We start from the raw sequence: 21,188 nt of genomic DNA on the forward strand, positions 1-21,188 counted from the left end.
TAACTTTACAATCTACACAGAAATTTACATCAAGAGCAATCGTTTTCCCCACGGAGGCCATTTTCATACGACCATCAGCTGATTTAAAAAATATGTTCGATTGATCAATTGAATAATTCAATCACAGAAAATTATGTCAAAAGCAATCGTTTTCCCCACGGCGGCCATTTTCATACGATCATCAGCTGATTTAAACAATTTGTTCGATTGATTAATTGAGTAATTCGATTACAAGTTAAGTCATTAAATTATTATTTTTGTATAAATACGTTGTGTGCAATTGTTATATACCCGATCCACACTCTCCTCGAGGAAACGCGACTTTGAACGCTTTCACGCGCCTCGCCCATCGCTCGCCGCTTTGGCTCGCTAATAGAAGCCTCGCAAGACACAAAACAAAATCTGCTACCTACGAAATGCCGCATAAAGAATTCTATCGCCTAGTAATCAAATTACAAAAAATTCGTCCTCCACGTAACATAATCTAAAAGTTCAACGTTTTCGTTGGTGGGATGTGACAAAATAAAACACCAAAGTGTACTAACTCTAAAATATTTCACAGTTTCCGTTTTTATATTAAATTGATCGATTTCGAAAATCATTATTCAAATTGAGACTTTATTAATGATGATGTGATCTGCGATATCATCTCCTTCATGCACCAACGGCACTCCGGATCGTCCGTGATGGTTAGTCCTAGATCAATTTTTTCAAACTGATATTTCTTGTTTTATGCTCTGAAAGGTCTGTTTTCCACTCGATTCTTCCTTTTTCGTTGCTTTTCCATGTATTTAGTTGTTTCACCATTCATCTTGAGGCCAAATCTTTTTTATATAATCTTTTCTCAATTCCCCCGGGATCTGACTATATAAACAAAAACAAAACATCGTTTTTTTATAGGTTAGATTCATTTTCGTATTTTTTTTACAAATATTTGTACGAAAAATTTTTCAAGGACTGTATTGATAATGATTAATTTCCTGTCACGTGTTGGGTATTAATTTTAATGACCATGGTAGTTTGGTTTTATTTTGTCTCTTTTCGATCGAAAGCTATGACGAATCTTAATCGAGAAAAGGATATTACGTTAAAGTAGATTACACAAAACGATAACTTCCTTTTTAATGTTTCATAAACTTAATAATCTCCATCAACTGTCTTAAACCTTTGAACTAATTTCGTATACGAGGTTTTCCATCGAAATAATTGTTAAAGTTAACAACGTCAAACTTCATAATGACGTCAGATTTGACATAATCATATCGGTGTCGCCATATCTAACAACTTAATAGAAATCATGAAATCTCTGATTGATTGATTAGTTTCGTTTGAATCTAAATATGACAGGTGTCAATTACGCGCCCACACGCATCCGCTTCCGCTTTATACATCACTTCAAACCCTTAAGCTGCGCAGCCTTTGAATCATAAACGGTGTGGTGCCGTCGTTTATAAAGTACAGAGGCGTACGAAAAATAATTTTATTATATTCGGTGTCAGTTTATTCGAAAATTGTTATTTCAATAACAAATCACTGAATGCGTTATTGAAAGTGCTGATTATGACGTTATTATATATAAAATTTAATTTTCCAAGTAATTTTATATAAAAAAAAATTATTTGTTACGCTTTTGGTTGTAGTACGTCGTAAAAATACGAAACGAAATTTATAAAATAGACTTGAAGTACGTCTGGTTGTCAGGTGTGCACCAAGGGTCTTTTCCAAGTAGTATACACGTGCTACGTGCTTAAATGACTGCTTCCGGTCGTTCGGATCATATTACAACGCCTTTTCGCCCTCGTTACGTTTTTACTCCCCTTTTATTGCATTTTATACAGGATGTATCTCGATTATAAATAGAATTATTATTTTAGTTTTATATTTATCAAATATAAAGGCTTTTGTATATCAAAATAGCTGTAAACACAGAAAACAAAAAAATACTGCCTGCTAGTGTGTTGATAATGATTATAAGCGAGTTACATACACGATTTTTTTCTACGACTAATCATAATAACTTTATTTTCGAAATTTATCAAACTTGTTGGTTATAATTGTAATTTTTCATGTAAATTATGCATCAGATTATTTACTAACTGAATCGTTATTTATACAAAACGGATTTCTCGATAATTCGGTTCTAGAAAATAAACAAAGGAAAAGGCCTTCTTAAACATGGATTATCCCTAGCTAGAAAATGGTACTTTTTTTGTTGAATCTAACCGTTTAAATCGATAGAAAAAAACATTTTGAGTGCTAATTAATCTATGGATTTTTTTCGAAAAATCAATACTTTTAGAGTGTTTGAAATTTTTGTCACCAAAACTTTGGATTTGATTGAAAAAACTGTAAGGGAATTGAATGTAGGTTTAAAAAAGATAAAGAGAAATTTTTTTTTGGTTATAGACCTAATACAAACCGAGTAACGATTAATTGAAGGTGGGGTGATTTTGAAAAATCATTTAAGTGGAAAACATTCAATTTTACGAAAAAAATGTATTGAATCTTTCCTAAAGATTTTGAAAAAATCATTTAAATGAGACTTCACAAGATTTTGTATTACGTAAAATAAGGGAGTTATGACGAAAATAAGAGAAAATTTATTTTAATTTAATTTAATTCTACACTTTATATTGCCACTCTAATTGGAATAAATAGTAAAAGTTTCAATAAAAACTTTGTTTTTTCAATTTTCTTAATTTTTGGAATTCTGACATAATCGAACAGGACTGGCCTCACGGTCAAATCATAGACGAGTTCGTAATAATAACCACAATTTTTGAAGATTTTAATTTCTTTTCTATATAAGGGGTAATTTTTAAGGATTGAAAATAAGTATGTAAAATAATCAAGCACTACAAAAAATGTCAGTTAATTTTTAAATTTTATAAATAAGATCATAAATGTTTTTTTGAAATAAGGGATGGATTTTGAGGGTGATAAAGAAACATTTTGATTGATTACAATAGAAAAGGCACTTTTAATATGAATTAAGTAAAATAAAAAAATTTTTTCAATTTTATAATAGGGGTTGGTTTTTAAGGGTTGAAATACGTTGATTAAAAATTGGAAAACATAATCCTACAAATGTTTCTTTAACTTTTATTTTATCGAATTTTGACAATAAGGGCTAGTTTTGCAAATTATAACACATAGTGTAGATTTCGAAGTGAAGCTTACTTCAAAAATTTCACGCAAATCCGTGCGTCTTAATAGAATTCTGAGGTTAAACCATATTTTTACCGTTATTTACTGGACTATAACATAATCGAACAGGACACTGTTCAACATAAAGAGATACAAAAAATGAGAAAAGTTTATTTTATCTTTATCTGCCTTCATTTACTTTATTTTCTGCTACTAAAAGTATTTTGGCTACCCTGTATATTCGAATAAATTAAATATAATATTTTAGCGTTTTAAATCGTTTCTTATTGCTTACACCCGGTATAAAAATAGCCAGTAAACAACTCATCTACTAATCATCATAGTTCTAAAGGTATTCATTTTTTTTATTTTTATTCTTTTTTATATTTTCGAACTAAACAGGAAGACGTTATGCGCCTCGATGCTTTCAAAATCTATTCTAGTAACTTCTTTTACTAAAAATTTTAGTCTATGGGAAGTTTTAGAAGATACACAATACTTAAATCGATTTTAAATATGTACGCGATGAATTTTGGTAAATTTACTCAAATTTTAGTCGCTGCCGAAAACATACACGTAAGTTGTCGAATTTCATAGTAAACAATTAGCATGTGCATTAAGACATTTTTATATAAATTCATTTCGTTTTAAAAAGCGGATATATTTAAATTTATTCATCAAACTGACAGTTTAATTTTAGAATGTGATTAATATAGTATTATTCATACAATAAAATCGTGGTTCTTCCACGTAAATCAATCGATAATTACTATTCACAGCTTAAAAATAAATTATTATTTATTTAAGAATAAACAAAATAATTTATTACGTATTTATCGTGAAAAAATGCTTTATGAATAATAGATCCGGTATGGTCTAGTGGCTAGGATACCTGGCTCTCACCCAGGAGGCTCGGGTTCGATTCCCGGTACCGGAAGTTTTTTTTGATTTTTATTTGTTGTTAAGAGGGTTGTTTGGAAATATAACAACACTGATATGCATATTTCAAAAACGTTTTATCGTTCGAAGGTTATTTGATATTAATATTTATTTATGTAAAAACTTAAGTAGCAACCCTCGTATTTAGATAACCGTCTATACGATTTCAAAAAATTAAAAAAAATGTATGTGGATTAATTATGTATTTCAAAAATAGAAAATAAATCATGTAAATAAAATTATTATGACAATTACTTAGAGTTGTATACTATATTTTATCTACGACCAATAATATAGAAAACGAAATTTAAAAAAAATTGTTTTTAATAAATTTTATTATGAAATTTGAACAATCACTCATATGGAGATATGTAAATAGATTATTTTAATAGATATCGAAAAATGTTGCTAAAAAAAATTATAGATTTATTAATTAATAAGTTTATATTTTGAAATGATCTCGAATTATACAGAGTGTTTCATAACTTCATACATACAAAATACGTGTCATATTTATGTCAAAGCTTATCGAGAAAAAGTTTTATTCACAATAAATATTACAAAAACTCAATGTTAGATAACCGAAAACTTTATGTGTTATAAAATACTTTGAAAGTATTAACAAAATTAATTTTTTCGTTTACCCTGTAAAGAAACGAGAAAATAATTAAAATTTAATCGATTACATATTGCATTAGATTGCGTAACTTTATTAGGTGAATTTTTTTTCATCTTAAATACACAATAAGCTACAGGGCGTTGTTTTACATACGATTTGTATTGGAATCACTCTGTATAACATAACACAATTTTATATTATTAAAAGGTTCAAAAAATATGAATATTATTTTTTCAACTATATATTTCAATATTACTCTTATATACTAGAAATCGATACAAAACATTTCTTTGGGACCCTGTAACCCGAAAATACAAAAATTTGGTACACTCTGTATAAGATTGTTAAGTGCGTTTAGTAATAATAGAAGTTGATCGAATAATTGTACGGGGTTAATTAGGGGTGAAATAACTTTTTTTATCTCTCAGTTGATTTGAAAAATTTTACATAAAACTTTGTCATTTTTAAGAAAAAAAAATTTAATAACCAAGAACATGTTCCTATTGATATATTTCTAATATTTTCGTTATATACAGAGGTCGGCATAAGTTAGGTAAAAAGCGATTTTGAAAAAGGTTTCGAAAATCAATTTTCTCATGGAAATTCCTAGATAATTATGGCCCGTCACGAAAATATTTGCCCGTACGCACACCCCGAGCGGGTTTAATTCTCAACGTCAGCATCATTTTTTTCTATATTTTTCGTTAGTTATTACATTTAAAAAACGCGAACACGTTTCGTTGTAATCGCCGGACTTATGAGCGTTGCTCGACTTATATTGATTTTTGTGAAAGGAAAAAATGTTTCAACAACAAAGTTTTTTATCTTTCAGTTGATTTGAAAAATTTTTCATTGAAAAAAAAATCGAATAACCAAATACATGTTCTCATTGATATATTCTAGCATTTTAGTTATATACAGATGTCGGCATAAGTTAGGCAAAAAGTTATTTCTAAAATGGTCTCGTCCTCGTCCAAAATCAATTTTCTCACGGAAATTTCCAGATAACTATGGCCCGTCACGTGACTTTCGAAAATATCTGCCCATACACACATCCCGGGCGGGTTTAATTCTTAATTCTCAACGTCATCGTCATTTTTTTCTATATGTTTCGTTATGTATTACAGATATTTATCGTTAAGAACGCGACGCTTCGTCAACAGAGCCTGTTTTTAAGAATTTAAGAAACGCGAATACGTTGCGTTGTAATCGACAGCGTTGCCGGACTTATGAGCGTTGCCGGACTTATGAGCGTTGCTTGACTTATACCGATTTCTGTAGAAGGGATATTACGTTTTTGTAACAAAAATTTAATATTTTCCTTGCAGACTACAATAAAAGTGTACGCTAGATGCCTCCGACCCGATATCGAATATAAAACTCTAAGTATAACTTTCCAAACGACTTGTAAAGATGTTGTCGGAACCCTGTTGGGTAAATACAAGATGAAACACAGAGATCCGAAACTTTTTTACCTTTCAATGGAAGTGACCGTTCGAAAGGCGGGCGTGAAGACGCATCTGGCGTTGGACGAGGAAGCTCGACCGGCAGTTTTGCAAAGCTGTCACCCGAAAGGTGATTCCAAGTAAGTTAATCCCGTTTTCCACATATTTTTCGTTGTTTTCACGACATTTTCGTTTTATTTGAAGATTTTCTTTACAAACTCGACGTGGTGGTCTGGTAAAAATCCACGATTCGGCTCTAAATAACAATTCTCAATACAAAAGTCTTTTAATAAGCGCAAGAACAACGGCAGATGAAGTCATATCGTTGTTACTGAATTGTAGTAATAGTAAAGAACGCGTTGAACAATTTTCCATATACGAGGTGAATACTGATAGAGAACAACAGAGAAAACTACATCCGGACGACAGACCATTGTTAGTTCAACAAACTTGGTTACCAACCCATCAATGTCATTTTCTAATAAGAAGAAATCCCGATTATTTACCTTTATCCAGAAGGAAGGTCAGTTATTACGAAATATCCGGTGGAAAACTCACTTTTAACGAGAAATTTTTTTTTAATAGATATTTTGGGTATCGGAACCGCCTCTACCAGTTTCGAGAACATTTAGAACTTCGCAACCGATTTCTTTTTCCCAACGAAATAATAACAATTCTTGTAATAATTTATTACCTATGTCGGGGTCTCATCAACCTACTTCTTTCTTAGACGATCGTCAGGACGAAGAAAATGTTGAAAGAAACGAGAAAATTAAACAAAAAGACGCGACGACTGTAGCGAAAAAGAAAACTAACTTAAAAATTTGGAATAGCAGCTCGCTGGTATCGAAAACTGATAACGAACAAACGTATGCCGATTACGAGAATTATTTTTATATATAAAATCGATTTTACGTAAAAACATTTATAAAAAAGTTTTAACTTATCGATAAACCCTTGTATTAATAAAAAATTGATAATTTTCATACTTGTATCTAAAAATCATTAAACCCTGTATTAATACTTTATGAAAAAAATCAATTTACATATCCATCCACCCCTGCATTATTGAAAGTTTATACAAAAAAAAGTTATATTTCGATTTACCCCTGTATGTTCTAAAAAAATTAACGATTCCCACACATCGATGCACCCTGTATTAATAATTACAAAAAATATCATTTATTTCACATATCTATCCACCCCTGTAATAAACAAATTTAAAAAAATTCATAATTTTCACGTACCGACCCACCCTCGTATAATTCGCCAAAATCTATCCACCCTATATTATTGACAGTTTATACAGAAAAAATGTTACATATCGATCTACCCCTGTATTAATAATTAGGAAAATATCATTTATTTCACATATCTATCCACCTCTGTAAAAAACAAATTTTCATAAAAAAAAATTCATAATTTTCACGTACCGATCTAACCTCGTATAATTCAACGCCAAAATCGATGCATCCTGTATTAATAATTCGTTGCGAATACATTCATTCTACATATCTATCCATCCCTGTATTATTGACAGTTTATACGTAAAATGGAATAATGTTACATATCGATCTACCCTGTATTAATGATTATTAAAAATATCATTTATTTTACATATCTATTGATCCCTTATAAAATTCATAATTTTCACGTACCGATCCACCCCCGTATCACTCAACGCTTAAATCGATGCACACTGTATTAATAATTCGTTTCAAAAAAAAAACATTCACTTTACATATCTATCCACGCCTGTAATAAAAAATTTAAAAAAAAATTCATAATTTTTACGTATCGACACACCCTCGTATCATTCAACTCCAAAATTGATGCACCTGTATTGATAATTCGTTACAAAAAAGCCATTTACGTTACATATATATCCACCCCTATTTACAATCTTTAAGTACTGTCCCACCCTCGTATCATTCAACCCTGTATTAATAGTTCGTTAAGAAAAAACCACTTATTGTACTTAACTATTCACCCCTGTAACAACAAATTTTTCTAAAAAAATTCATAATTTTCACGTACCAATCCACCATCGTATCATTCAACGCTAAAATCGATGCTCCCTGTAGTAATAATTCGTTATGAAAAAACCTTTCAATATTAACATCTCTTTATTATTGATGATTTTCACAGAACATGAATAATTTTTACACTTCAGTCAGTCCCTGTATTAATTAACATTTTTGAAAAATAATTGATAATTTCCAAATATCAACCCACCCCCTATCATAAAAGCTATCAAGGAAAAAATGATCCAAACACATCGATGCGCCCTGTATTAATAATTATTTCTGGAAAATATTGATCGACCCCTGTATTAATTTATTTCAGAAAATCATTGCTTTCCACATATTGTTGATTTATACAGAAAATGGATAATTTTTATATATTGATTTAAACCCTGTATCTGGCTTCTAAAAAAATTATACTTACTCATCGATTCACTCCTATTTTCTAAAGATATACATAGAAAAATGATGATTTCAAATATTCAAAATATTTATGGTATTAATAAACGTTTAAAAAAATTAAACATCTTTGTACCCCCGTATTAATAAAGTTTTAAGCATATACAATAAATTATTTCTACTCACATATCCGGTCGTTTATAAATGTTTTTATGTGGAATTGTTTTTTTTTGTAAAATTTTGTATATATATATTTTTTTGTGTCGTTTATTTTTTTTGAATGTGATATGCAGCTTTGGATGCCAAAGAAAATTATTCTACTAAAAAAGGCAACTATCAAATTTTATACTACAAATAATGAAATTCACAAAATTCTTCACTTACCCCGTAACACAAAATAAAAATAATTCACTTTACATGTTTGTTGTTTTCAAGTGTTCCTCGTACTAAATATTTATCTGAACCAGAACCGGCTTTAACGCTTTTGTCTATAAATATCTTTGATATTCATAACTTAGATGGCATTTTTGTTGTCAAGGCTCCATTTGAAAAAATACAAATCCGTTTCTGGTACATCTTTTAAAATGTTTGTGTGTTAAGTTGTGTATCAATGAGTTTTTCTATCGTATACCAAAGAATTCTCTATTTTGTACATAAATTATAATAAAATTGTATTTCCGATGTCTAATAATTGTATATTATTTAAAAAAAAATATTTTTATGAAATCTAACCAAAGTTATTTCATTTCGTCCCTGTACCTATCAAATAATCCCTACCAAAAATGGCGTCAGTGGAACTTTAACGACATCTATAGAAATTATTATCAAGCTTCAGAATAACAGTTTACATTAATAATAACGAAATAAGTAGAAAAAATATGCCCCTGGTGAGGATCGAACTCCCGACCTTAAAAATATGAGACTTACGCGTTACCGAGGCTTGATTATTTGCAAATAATAAGTTTAAATCAAACAACTAAATCATGAATTAATCACAAAAATGTGACTAATGATATTTGAAACTAAAAGTCAAATTATGAAGTTGTTTTTTTTAATATTAAGATAGATGTTTTTCAAAATTTACAAGACGAAAATATGAATCAAAATACATTGGAATCTCTAAGAATCAAAACACACTAATCAGGTTAATAATTAGACAATACCTTCAAATGTAGATCGCGAAAGCACGACTATTAATATTTGACAGTAAACATCGAACTACAAATAATATTTTACCTATCTAAGTTTACAATAAGAAAATATCTAATCCAAATTCAATACTGCTTCTAATAATTGTAAATAAAAAATAATATAAATTCATGTGTCGTAATCAGCTAGCAATCCACATCAATAAAAAAGGTATTTCCAAATCTAGTTCGCAAAAACATGACTATTAACAGTAAACATCGAACTATAAAGGTAAATATATTTGCAGTATTTCATTAATCATTTAGTTTATAATGAAAAAATATCTCAATCAAATTCAACGTTACTTACTGGAATTGAAAATATAGATAAATATAAACTCACTTGTTACTTAATCAGTTGATTGCGAGAGCATGACTATTGACATCTGACAGTAAAGATCAAACTATGAAGACAATTAATCTTTTATTATTTCACCAATCTTAATTTACTATAAGAAAATATCTGATCTAAATTCAATACTAGCTCTAGAAATAGAAAAACAGAACAATATATATTTATTAGTGACAAAGTTATATCAATAGACAATAGGTATCTTCGTACTTAGTTCGCGAAAACATGCCTACTGACATTTGACAGTAAATATCAAACTAAAAAGCTAATTATTTTTTCAATATTCTACCAATCTAAGTTTACAATAAGATATGTCTAATCCAAATTCAACGCCGCCTCTTGGAACTGCAAATACAGAAGAAGATGAACTTACTCTACCTAGAGCTAGTATTAACAAAATGATAAAAGAACTAGTACCTTCTGTCAGAATAGCAAACGAAGCTAGAGAATTGATCTTAAATTGTTGCACTGAATTCATACATTTACTTAGTTCGGAAGCAAATGAAATTTGTAACCAATTACATAAAAAAACGATAAATGCAGAACACGTTCTTATGGGTAAGTTCAAAATATTGTTCATCTAATCATTGAAAAAACATGAAAAAAATTATTGTAGCCTTGAATAGACTCGGTTTCTCTGATTACACAGCAGAGGCAGAAGCAGTTTTAAAAGATTGTAAAGCAGTAGCAGCTAAACGTAGACGTCAAAGTACTAGATTAGAAAACTTAGGTATTCCAGAAGAGGAATTATTGAGACAACAACAAGAATTATTCGCCAAAGCTAGACAAGAACAAGCTCAAGCTGATCAACAACAATGGGAACAATTACAAGCTGCAGCTGCCAGACAAGCCTTGCAACAACAACAGCAACACGGAGGAGAGGATATGGACGATTTTTAAGATAAAAGTAAAAATATTTCTTTATTTTTCTCCTTATTCTTGTTTTATATAAAATAATTTGTAAATATTTCGATTAGAAGAGTTTAGATTTGATATTAAATTAAGAAGTATTCGAAATTAGATGTTTAAAAGGTGAATTTGTTCAAAAATATGGACAATAAGAGTGTTAATTTGAAAAAAATTTATTTTCACATATATTGTTATTTTTTTCTAAATAAATAATAATTATCCACATTTTCGGGTGTTTAATTTGTATTAATACTCTAAAGGTTTGGTTCTCTTCAGTCTATTTCATTGTTTTTCATGAAACTATTGGTAGAGTTTCGAAATTTTCAATATTATTTTATAAAAAATATTTTTTTGAGACGTGGGGAGCATTTTTTAACAAACGGTCATTAAGTGGGAGGAAAATTCTACCAAAAAACGTGATTTTTGGTAACAACACGAACAAGTCAGTTTTTTTCATTAGTTTTTTGTTATTTTACGTCGATATAACCATAAATCCTTCGAAAAATCCCTTTTCCATATTAGACAAAACTACCCTGACATATGAAATTGCGGCAGCTATTTGCCAAACCTTCAGATTAGAATTCATTGGTGAAACGAACTTAATTTCACTTTGACGGATAAAAAAACGAAAAAAACTCAAAATATCTTTATTTCTTTTCCAAAAATCAACGTAAAATAGTAAATACAAAAATTACAATGTTAGAAAAATAATTTTTGAAAGTACCCTCTTTAAATGAACAAGATCTAATCAATAATTTCTATTGATTCATCTTTAATTTGTACAATTTCTGTTTTATCATCAGTATCTTTATGTTCCATCCCGGTTATCTTTTGTTGTAGCTTCTCTAATTCCTTTTCATGTAATTTTTTCATAGTTTCTATTTCTGCTTTTATCTTATCGCGTTCTTGGGAAACTTCTTTGCTATTTTTTATAAGTTGAATATTTGTTTCTCTTTCTTTGTTGTAGCAATTGGTTAATTTATCGAGTATTTCGTTGGTTTTTTGAATTTGTGTCTCGTAGTGGGATCTACTGGATTTCCACTGAAACGCGTTTTTATTTTTGGAAATAAATTCAAGAAGTTTTCAAATTAAAAAAAAATTGAGGTTTGACCCAATTTTTAATGATCTGTAGTAGTATTGAGACAAATTTTTGGAAATTGCGAATTGTTTTTATTACTAGAACATAGATTCTCAAAAGTGTAACAAATTTATTGGGAAGTATTGGGAAGATTAAGTATCACCTAGAAAGTGGAACAATATTTTAAAGTAATTGTCGTTTTCAAGAAATCGTAAACAATTTTCAGCGAGTGAAACGCAATTTTCATTGATAGTACGCGGTATTCAAATAGTCATACGTAATTTTCATTGAGTGAAACGCAATTTTCAGCGAGTGAAATGCAATTTCCATTGAGTGGAACGCAATTTTCATTTAATGGAACGCAATTTTCAATCAATCATAACTAATTTTTAACTAGTGAAACGCAATTTTCAAACAAAAGTAACAAAATTTTAACGAGTGAAACGGAATTGCAATTTTAATTGAGTGAAGCGTAATTTTCATTGAGTGAAACGCAATTATCAGCGAGTTAAATGCAATTTTCATTGAGTGGAACCCAATTTTTAAATGATCAACCAATTTTCAGCGAGTGAAATGCAATTTTAATTGAGTGGATCGCAATTTTCATTGAGTGAAACGCAATTTTCAACGAGTGAAATGCAATTTTCAGCGAGTGAAATGCAATTTTCATTGAGTGTAAATTGAAAAATTTCATATAAACGTATATAACAAGTGGAATTTAACTTTTATTTACTCACCTGATTAAACAACACTTTGTTCAATAAATTCGGCTCCTGAATATTTTCATTAAAAGTCAAAAGTTGTTCCAGCACTTCGTATTTGGCTAAAAAAAAAACACGTTTCAAAAATTAATAAAGAAAAAAATCGATCAAATGAAGAAATCTTTACCATTAATTCTCACGTAAAGTTCTTCGAAATGATCTTTTTCTTTTTTTAAATTTTCGTAACCATTAATCCGCTGTTGGTACTTCACTATAGACTCTTCAGCTATTTTCGTTTGTTTTCCCATTTCCGTTACTTCGTTTTGTTCCAAACTCAACTTTTTCACCATTCTACGATTACATTTAACGACAAAAAACGATTATCAAAGTTTTGAAACTATCTAACATCCCTCGTATTATTTACCAATTCCAAAATTACATTTACTATAAAAAACGATTATCAAAATTTTGAAACTATCTAACACCTCTCGTATTATTCACCATTTCTAAAATTACAATCACGATAATAAACTGTTAAAAAAATGGTAAAACTATCTAACGTCCCTCGTATTAACAGCCATTTTAAAATTTCTGATTAAAAACAATAATTGCAGCTCTGAAAATCTCAATCATCCCTCGTATAAGGGTATAGGACTTACTCCTCTAAATCTTCGATTGTACTTCTTAAATTATTTTCTCTTTTCAATATCTGATTGTGATAAATGAAATTTTGTCTCTGCTTTGTTTCAAAAATTTCCAATTTTCGAGATAATTCCGTTTTTTCCATTTCACTTTTTTGCAAATGCTCTTTCATATTTTCTACTTCAGTTACCTAAAGTACGGAACATTTTCATATATATGTCAATCAAACAAACAAAGTTGAAAAATCGAATCGAACAACTACAAAATCCAGTAAAATAAATCTTTATTTTTCACATTATTAATCAAAGTACCCTCGTATAGACATAAACGTCATACCATTAAATTATGCTGCATTTGAATGGTATTTAATGAATCGATCTTTTTCAAAAGTTCATCTTCGGTTATACGAAATTTTTTCGTAATAATATTCAAATTGAAATTTTTTTCTTCCAATCCTTTAGTAGCAACATCTAGGGCTTTTTTTAATTCTACAATTTCTTCAGTAGCCATCTCTAAATCCGATCTCAACTGCTTTACCTGATCCTAAAAGATGCGTCAAGATAAAATATTACAAGATGAAATTTACTACTTACTCGTTTAATATAAAGTTCAGTTTTAAATTCCCTCAAACACTTCTCCATATCGACAGAATCGAAAGAAACGTCTTCATTTTGGAATTTCTGATTCAAATTTTTTAAATTATTTTCGATGTGAGTTTCCATCTTCACTAAAATATTGTCTTACTCTTACTTATATCTCAAAACTTGATTTCTACAGCCAACTATTCTTCTCGTGTATCAAACATGGCGGAATCGATAAGCTGTGTTGCCAAAAGTAATAAACATTAACTAACGAATTAATAAAAGAAAAATTATAATTTGCAAAAATTTATTTTCCAGCCTCCTTATTATAAAATTTAACTATATATATATATATATATATATATATATATATATATATATATATATATATATAATTATATATATCAATTAATGAAATAATATCGGTTATTTCCGGTCGGAATCGCTTCTCCCAAATCTCATATGTCCGTAATCATCCGAAATGTCTTCCCCGTTTTTTCTTCCAAATCTAAGATGACCATAATCATCTGAGCTTTGACGTTTCGGAAATTCCAAAAACTCATCATCATCCACTAAAAAAATGTATTCCTTTGTTGATATTTTTAAATTTATTAATTATATTATAGTTACAAAAATATCCGCGTCATAAGTGTGGCGCTAGTGTAGTACATATTTTTAACAATGAATAGAAGTATTATTAGTTTATATATGGTGCGTTCAGTGATAACTTACGAATAAAACCATATATGAACGGGTCTGCTTTTATTCTGTCGTATCGTGGGTATTTGGAGTAACTATCAATATTGTTATGTCGAGATACACGTCTCTGGTGTACATCTTTGTTTGTTGCAGCCGAGGATACGCTGAATTTATGAGAAAATAGTAGATAAACGCTTGTAAGTAAAAAGATAGCTGTACAGAACGATCTTAAAACCATACCTGTCAAATTTAAAAAAAAAATCAGTTTTATTACACATCACGTACTTTAGCTAAAAGTAATTAATAAATTTTGCTTTAAAATATTCATCATCATCCTTAAACTTTTTCTTAATCCTTCAAATTTTTTTTCGTTGAAACTTTTAATCTAATAACTCTAATAATTAAAAAATTCAAATTCAAATTAAATTCCATATTTGAAACAATAGAAATAACGATTTAATAAACAAAACAATTTAAACCTACCAGATTGCCTTGATTACGATAAATTTTTCAACATAGATAAATAATTTTTACTTACCTATCTTTTACAGAGACACCATCGAACTGTGTGATCAACCACATCTCTACTTCTCTTTTATAAGTTAAGCTTAAGAAATACTTTACATTCAAACGGCGTTTATCCAACAGAATTTTCGTATTATCTTGCCAATAATAATTTAACGATGTTAAAAACTGTCAAGAAATAAGTTTGAAACAATTTGAAATATTGGAAATTGTTGTAACAGGCCAGTTAACAGTATTTTATTATAAATGTTAATGTTCGAAAAACTTTAACTTGATCAATTTCCAAACAACAATTAACGTGATCCGGGTTGGTTCTGAACATTTACATCATGATCGTAGTAGATAAATAACAATCTAGAATGTTCTATAAATCGATTTTTATTGATATATAAATCAAAATCCGTATTGGAAGTAGCATTTTATGTGTAATGTTTTATTCGTGTTATATTTTTGATAAATCTAGTGTTGAAAATTAAACAGTTGTTTTTATTTCGGTTTATTTTGAATGTTCGATTTTCGTTCTGTGTATAGTGTTAGCTGGACACGAAATCTAATGAACCATTTTGGTAAGTAATTAATAATTATCAAATTTGTTTATAAATGTTGTTAATTTAGTTCCAAATTATATTTATAATTGGTATAATCAGGTTTGTTATTTTAATACTGGTATCTATTATGTCAACTGTCAATTATTTTATGAAAATATTTTCAATTACTTCATACAAAATCCAATAATTTCAAAAGATTTAGTTGAAATGGTTATTTACATTGAACAGGCCTATTATGGAAAATAGCTTTATCAAATTTCTTTTATATATACATCGGCGCATGCAAAATGAGTAGATGTCAAGAAACCAATTACAAGGGATATTAAAAAAATAATTTTATCGTAAATATTTTATTTATATTTAAAAATTTGTACTAAGTTGTTTCTTTAATTAAACACTGTGTATTACGAATAGAAATTTACTAGTCTTGATAATATAAACAAAAAAGAAGGTTTTAGCAAATTTTTGATCCAAAAAAAATCATACCGCATATTTTAACACTACAATTATTTTAAAGCCATATTAAATTTTCTCGTCTCGCTATTGGTCTTTTATCATAAGTTCTTAATACTGCTGCTATTATTGGTTTCTTTTGTTCTTCTTGTCTTTTTTGTTTCCTTTGTTTATAACTCTGCAGACTCAATCTTCTCCATAAAGTTTCTCCTTTTTTTTCATTACGTTCTTTCTTCTTTTTATTTGATAGTAATTGATTATCGTCTATGCCGTCATCGTTGTTCGTATTAAATAGAGTTTTAATTGTGTTTGTTATTTTTAATGATTTATTTTTGTAATAAAAAATATCGTATCTGCTTTTCAACCACTGCTCCATTTCGAATGTGTATAACTGAATGTAGTTCATTGAGGATTTTGTTCATTTTAACTTAATTAGGATGGTTTTTTTAAAGGTTTCACTTGGAAAGTTTTATTATTATATGAATAACGCAGAGCCGTATCCATACACTTTTTGAAAACATTCAAAAATAAAACGAAATATTTTGGGAAATCAAGATTCTATTTTTAAAAAAATACGTTCGGTTATTTTCAAAATTATATCCTTTAAATGGAATTTTACACTACTATTGATTAAAAAATGAAATTTGATTACGTCATTACCAGTAAACCTATTATTTCAATTTGGTTTAATAATAATTAATTACATAATTTGAAATTTGGTAATACTGACAATGCGCGACATCTAGTGGTCGATAGTAAGTTTTTTCACGTATCACTTTTTGTTTCTCGGTTTCAATCAACCAAAAATTACTTTCAATGCCGATAGATGACGATCGGCCCAAAAATTCTGATATTTAGTAGTGTTTTTATTTAGAAATATCCATATAAATAGAAATCCTATTGCAAAAATTAAACGTCAATAATTCAGTTTAATCTAATATGAGTTGAAAAAAAACTCAAAGAGATGGAGTCATTCGCCATCTATGTACATTCCGATAAACTATTATTTTGTTAGTATTGTTTCTGAAAGCCAAAATGGCGTCATAACTATCTATCTATATTTTATGGAAAATTATATTTAATGATTATTAGGATTGCATTATTTTCAATTGCGAATCGAGTCCAAATAATGAAGGAATCTTTACAGAACCGGTTATAGACTTATTAACCACGGAAAAAATCTTTTTTCGTAACTTCGTTTTTACTACAAATAAATAAATATTTTAGCGTTCCTTTTGCATAAAATCTCAGATAATTTGTTCTAATTTAAGTGTAACTCGTTTCCACGTCCCATTTAATTTTACTCAAATCCCCCTCTGACCGATTCAGCACTAACCTTAGTTTAAGGTATGGAGTGTAGAGAAGGAGTAACATCTCTTATGGACGGTACGTTTAAAATATGGTCTGAATTCTGTAGGGATAATACGTGGCGCTGATTGTACTATGGGATTGAGATCTGAAGTTAAACACTTACTGTATAAGAAATTATCAATGTTGTGACTGACGTTTAATTATATTCATGTGAAAAGCTGTGCAATCCTTAATATCTTATTAGATTTTTATTTTTTATTAAGAACTTGATATATTTCTGTACCTGCTTGCATAAGCTAATTACCAATGATATTTTAACAAAACTATAATTATTATATTTGTTGCGGATAGAGTTCAATATTTTATTTCTATGAACCAAAATGTTTTATTTTCAATTATTTTATTATTCTTATTGATATTTTTATATGACTATAACTATTATATTAGTTGCTAATTATGTATTATCTAAACCAAATAAATAGCTAAATAATAAAGTTAATTTAACGAGATTCTGTTTTGTTAATAGTTTCATTATTTTAATACTACTAATTTCATTATCACTGTGCATTATTTAAAGCATTACTATACAGTTATTTTCAAATCAGAGCGTAAAATTCAAGCGAATACCCTCTATAATCAGCGCCACCTATTTACCCATCAAAAATCAGCTCACATTTTTTAACCCAGAGACGTTTCTCTTTCTCTACACTCCATAGTTTAAGGAAATAACTCTTTTTGACAGATGACTAAAAAGTTTGAATTTCACTTAGTATTGACAAGTGAATTTAAGCTTAGAATACAATGAACGTCTTAGTTTGTAATTCCATTTGATGCATCGTATCAGTAAGAACAAATGAGCTGATAATATTTGAATTAAATTAAATAACTTGCGAAAGAAAAGTTATTACTAACTCCATAGTTATTACTATCGTAAATCAAATATGACGGCTCTAAACAGCTGTTCGAATATCTAGAACGATATATGGAAGCAAATTTATTTAACACTGACACAATATTCATTTAATCTTTTATACTAACTTTGATTTTGATATTTAAAAAAATAATATCAAGGTTTAATTACATAATTTTAAATAAACTTATTATTTCATATCGTTAAATTGCTTAGTTGTGTAAGAATTACGAAATAAAGACATTGCATGACATCTAACGGTCAATAGCTCAAGATAAATAGTTTACAAATAGTTACCTTCAACTTATTACCTTCTCAAATCAAAAGAACGTAAACTACTTTAAACAGATGTCGTAGTAGTTTTAAATATTAGAAATATAACAAACTAGTAGACTTTTAGTACAATTCCAGCTACTTATTAAAATAAAACAAGAAAAATAGAAATAAAATTTTTTTTATTTAAAATTAACAAAAATAGATAATTCATATTTTAATATGAAGATTAATTCCTATACGTCGATACTTGGATTGAAAGGTGGGTGATTACAATAAGGATCTGGTTGATTATCGTCGTATAATTCTTTATTTAGACTGGTGGTAGTTGATGAGGATCTAGTGGTTGTAGTTGTAGGAGTGGTTGTAGTAACCCATGGGGTACTGGTAGTAGTAGACGTATCATCGTTCGTTTCGTCGTCGAAACTAGTCAAACAAGTCAACATGATATCGGCATTATTACAAGCGTAATCCTCATCTATATAAACGGTATTTTCGACGTCTTTGATTGCTTGGTTGATGATCTGTTTCGGTACTTTGTTAATATTCACCAGGATATCGTTGAAGCTGTTTATAAATTCCGTGTTATATTCAACGGCCTCTTCAGATATCTTCACGACGCAATCGTAATCGTCTCCGCAGGCTATCAGCGATTGACTTAGAGCGTTCAAAAGAAGAAATTTGTTGTCCATCAAATTTATGTCTTCGCGCACCGTAGCGTTACCTATTCTAACGGCGGTAGCTAAAGATAACTGAAAATATTATAATACTGAAAAATAATCATTATGTCCTTCGAGGCGTGCCGCCTTAGTTTTGAGATATGGCAACACCGTCAAATCTGACATTGACTTCTAGATTTATCGAAATCCCATATACCAATTAAGGCCAATTTTCTGTTTATATAAGTTAAATTAACGACCTAAATAGTTGCAAAGGAGAAATATTCCATCAAATAAATGATCAATTTAAAATATTTTACCTCAATTCTTGGTTGGAATGATCCAGGAAGTCCTACAAGGTATTCGATTAGAGTTAAACAAGTTGTTTTAGCTTGTTCTGAGTATATTGCAGACGTTTTGTCTACTTTATCAGCTAAATGTATAGATAGGTTGTTTGTTCTTGCAACCGAATATGCTAGAAATATGAAAAAGATGACGAAACCACATAATAAATTCTTGAAATAAAGTTCATTTTTATCGATCTGGCAACACGGATAGCACCTATCAGATAAGGCGTAATTTGACATAAAACTCGTCGATCAGTATTTCCAAACCCAATTTTATTGAATAGCCATTTATTTAATCAAAATTACGAAAAGAAAAAATGTTTTAGAATAAAAAAATGGACACAAGAAAAATTAATAGCCCTTGTAACAATTGAAAGTTTTTTCTGCGCATGCTACAACTTCCGCCATATTTTGCGAGCACTTTATTTATAAACTTAACAGCAGTGCGTATGTTTATAAAGAAATAAGTTATAAAACAAGTTATAATTAACAATTTTCCGTAAAACAAGTAATAATTAATTCCCCACGATCCAATGGTAAAAACTTTTATATTGACGGGTAAATAAAATCAAAATATAGGTTGAAATCTAACAAGTGCATTTTACGTTGGCACATGCGCTTAAGGTGTAGTTTCGCTTGCGTCGGTGATTTAATTTACGATCTTTGTCTCGTTACCGTAAGGATTATTTTCCAGTAACAAGTGCTAAATCTACGCGTTAACAACTGTACACAATTCATGGTTGACGTTTTTTCATCGATTTCGGACTAAGATTTTAATAAAAAAATTTTATTTGTTTTTATGAAAATTGTGTCTATAGCTCCCGGTTAAAAGGATTATTGATAAGTTTTTAAAGACATTTATTATGTTGCTAGTTTTATAATTCTGATTGGATATTAGGAATAATTGTTACTTAAGTTTCATAAAATTTTTAACATAATGGACGGGCTTGCGCTAATCATACTAAAATTATCGTCACCAAAAGAAAGGAGGGAAAACCGTCTTTTATTGAAGATTTTTATTAAAAACTTACCCAAAATGATATCAACGTTTTTGTTGATATTTTCTACTGATTTAAGGATATTACTTTCGGCCAAATTTCTCAACAAAGTCATTTCAGTTTCTGTCGTTTCTATTAAAGTTTGAGTATCTTTACGTAGTGTATCTGTATCGGCATTATGTAGTTCGATAAGTTTTTCTAATACATCTGATGGATGAGACGCCTTAAATCATCATTTAAAACCGTTTTCCAATTAAAACTTCATAAAATCGATTTTATTTTATTATTTTATTGGTATTACTTATAAAAATTGAAATCAAAACTTACCGCGATAGTAAAACACAATAATATAATTATTGGGAAGTTCATTTTTGAAAATTTAATGTTGGATGAATGCGGTTTCATTTGTTTATATACCTACATTATTCAATTTTTATTATCT

The 21,188-nt window shown here is 28.9% G+C and overlaps 4 protein-coding genes, 1 long non-coding RNA gene and 1 other non-coding gene across 6 annotated transcripts in view; 3 read left to right on the top strand and 3 right to left on the bottom strand.

The window, feature by feature from the left end:
• The window catches only part of LOC130444165 (uncharacterized), a 31,610-nt gene extending 22,306 nt beyond the window's left edge, over positions 1-9,304 (top strand). Inside the window, exons 3-5 of the mRNA XM_056779213.1 lie at positions 6,034-6,290; positions 6,355-6,673; positions 6,736-9,304. Coding sequence (XP_056635191.1) covers positions 6,034-6,290; positions 6,355-6,673; positions 6,736-7,053 — 894 coding nt within the window. The 3' untranslated portion in view covers positions 7,054-9,304. The remainder of the gene's footprint in view (positions 1-6,033; positions 6,291-6,354; positions 6,674-6,735) is intronic.
• On the top strand, positions 4,013-4,084 carry Trnae-cuc (transfer RNA glutamic acid (anticodon CUC)). The gene has a single exon. It is a non-coding gene; the product is annotated as a tRNA-Glu (tRNA).
• An 844-nt stretch (positions 9,305-10,148) lies between the features above and the next one.
• Positions 10,149-11,246, top strand: LOC130444020 (protein Dr1). The gene is made up of 2 exons (XM_056778980.1): positions 10,149-10,670; positions 10,729-11,246. The coding sequence occupies exons 1-2, from the start codon at positions 10,424-10,426 to the stop codon at positions 11,010-11,012; spliced, it is 531 nt and encodes a 176-aa protein (XP_056634958.1). The 5' UTR covers positions 10,149-10,423; the 3' UTR covers positions 11,013-11,246.
• Positions 11,247-11,988: 742 nt separating this feature from the next.
• On the bottom strand, positions 11,989-13,095 carry LOC130444467 (uncharacterized). The gene is made up of 3 exons (XR_008909956.1): positions 12,988-13,095; positions 12,837-12,922; positions 11,989-12,062 (listed from the first exon to the last, which is right to left on the bottom strand). It is a non-coding gene; the product is annotated as an uncharacterized LOC130444467 (long non-coding RNA).
• A 1,354-nt stretch (positions 13,096-14,449) lies between these two features.
• LOC130444142 (uncharacterized) lies at positions 14,450-15,280 on the bottom strand. Its single transcript, XM_056779181.1, has 3 exons — positions 15,261-15,280; positions 14,756-14,962; positions 14,450-14,595 (listed from the first exon to the last, which is right to left on the bottom strand). Exons 2-3 carry the CDS (start codon positions 14,958-14,960, stop codon positions 14,450-14,452), a joined length of 351 nt encoding a protein of 116 aa, XP_056635159.1. The 5' UTR covers positions 14,961-14,962; positions 15,261-15,280.
• Positions 15,281-18,907: 3,627 nt separating this feature from the next.
• LOC130444636 (uncharacterized) lies at positions 18,908-21,188 on the bottom strand. The gene is made up of 4 exons (XM_056779886.1): positions 21,074-21,188; positions 20,780-20,969; positions 19,722-19,876; positions 18,908-19,494 (listed from the first exon to the last, which is right to left on the bottom strand). Exons 1-4 carry the CDS (start codon positions 21,149-21,151, stop codon positions 18,979-18,981), a joined length of 939 nt encoding a protein of 312 aa, XP_056635864.1. The 5' UTR covers positions 21,152-21,188; the 3' UTR covers positions 18,908-18,978.

The sequence above is a fragment of the Diorhabda sublineata genome, chromosome 5 (assembly GCF_026230105.1).
Source record: "Diorhabda sublineata isolate icDioSubl1.1 chromosome 5, icDioSubl1.1, whole genome shotgun sequence".
In the NCBI taxonomy this organism is placed as follows: Eukaryota; Metazoa; Arthropoda; class Insecta; order Coleoptera; family Chrysomelidae; genus Diorhabda; species Diorhabda sublineata.

Excerpts from the sequence above, each read along its gene's own strand:
- LOC130444636 (XM_056779886.1), bottom strand. The coding sequence starts at position 21,151 with ATGAAACCGCATTCATCCAACATTAAATTTTCAAAAATGAACTTCCCA. Across the intron at positions 19,877-20,779 it reads AAACGTTGATATCATTTTGG|CATATTCGGTTGCAAGAACA; the intron begins GTAAGTTTTTAA and ends TCATATTTCTAG. Across the intron at positions 19,495-19,721 it reads CATTCCAACCAAGAATTGAG|TTATCTTTAGCTACCGCCGT; the intron begins GTAAAATATTTT and ends TAATATTTTCAG.
- LOC130444142 (XM_056779181.1), bottom strand. The coding sequence starts at position 14,960 with ATGGTTTTAAGATCGTTCTGTACAGCTATCTTTTTACTTACAAGCGTT. Across the intron at positions 14,596-14,755 it reads GTTCATATATGGTTTTATTC|TGGATGATGATGAGTTTTTG; the intron begins GTAAGTTATCAC and ends ACATTTTTTTAG.
- LOC130444020 (XM_056778980.1), top strand. The coding sequence starts at position 10,424 with ATGTCTAATCCAAATTCAACGCCGCCTCTTGGAACTGCAAATACAGAA. Across the intron at positions 10,671-10,728 it reads TGCAGAACACGTTCTTATGG|CCTTGAATAGACTCGGTTTC; the intron begins GTAAGTTCAAAA and ends AAATTATTGTAG.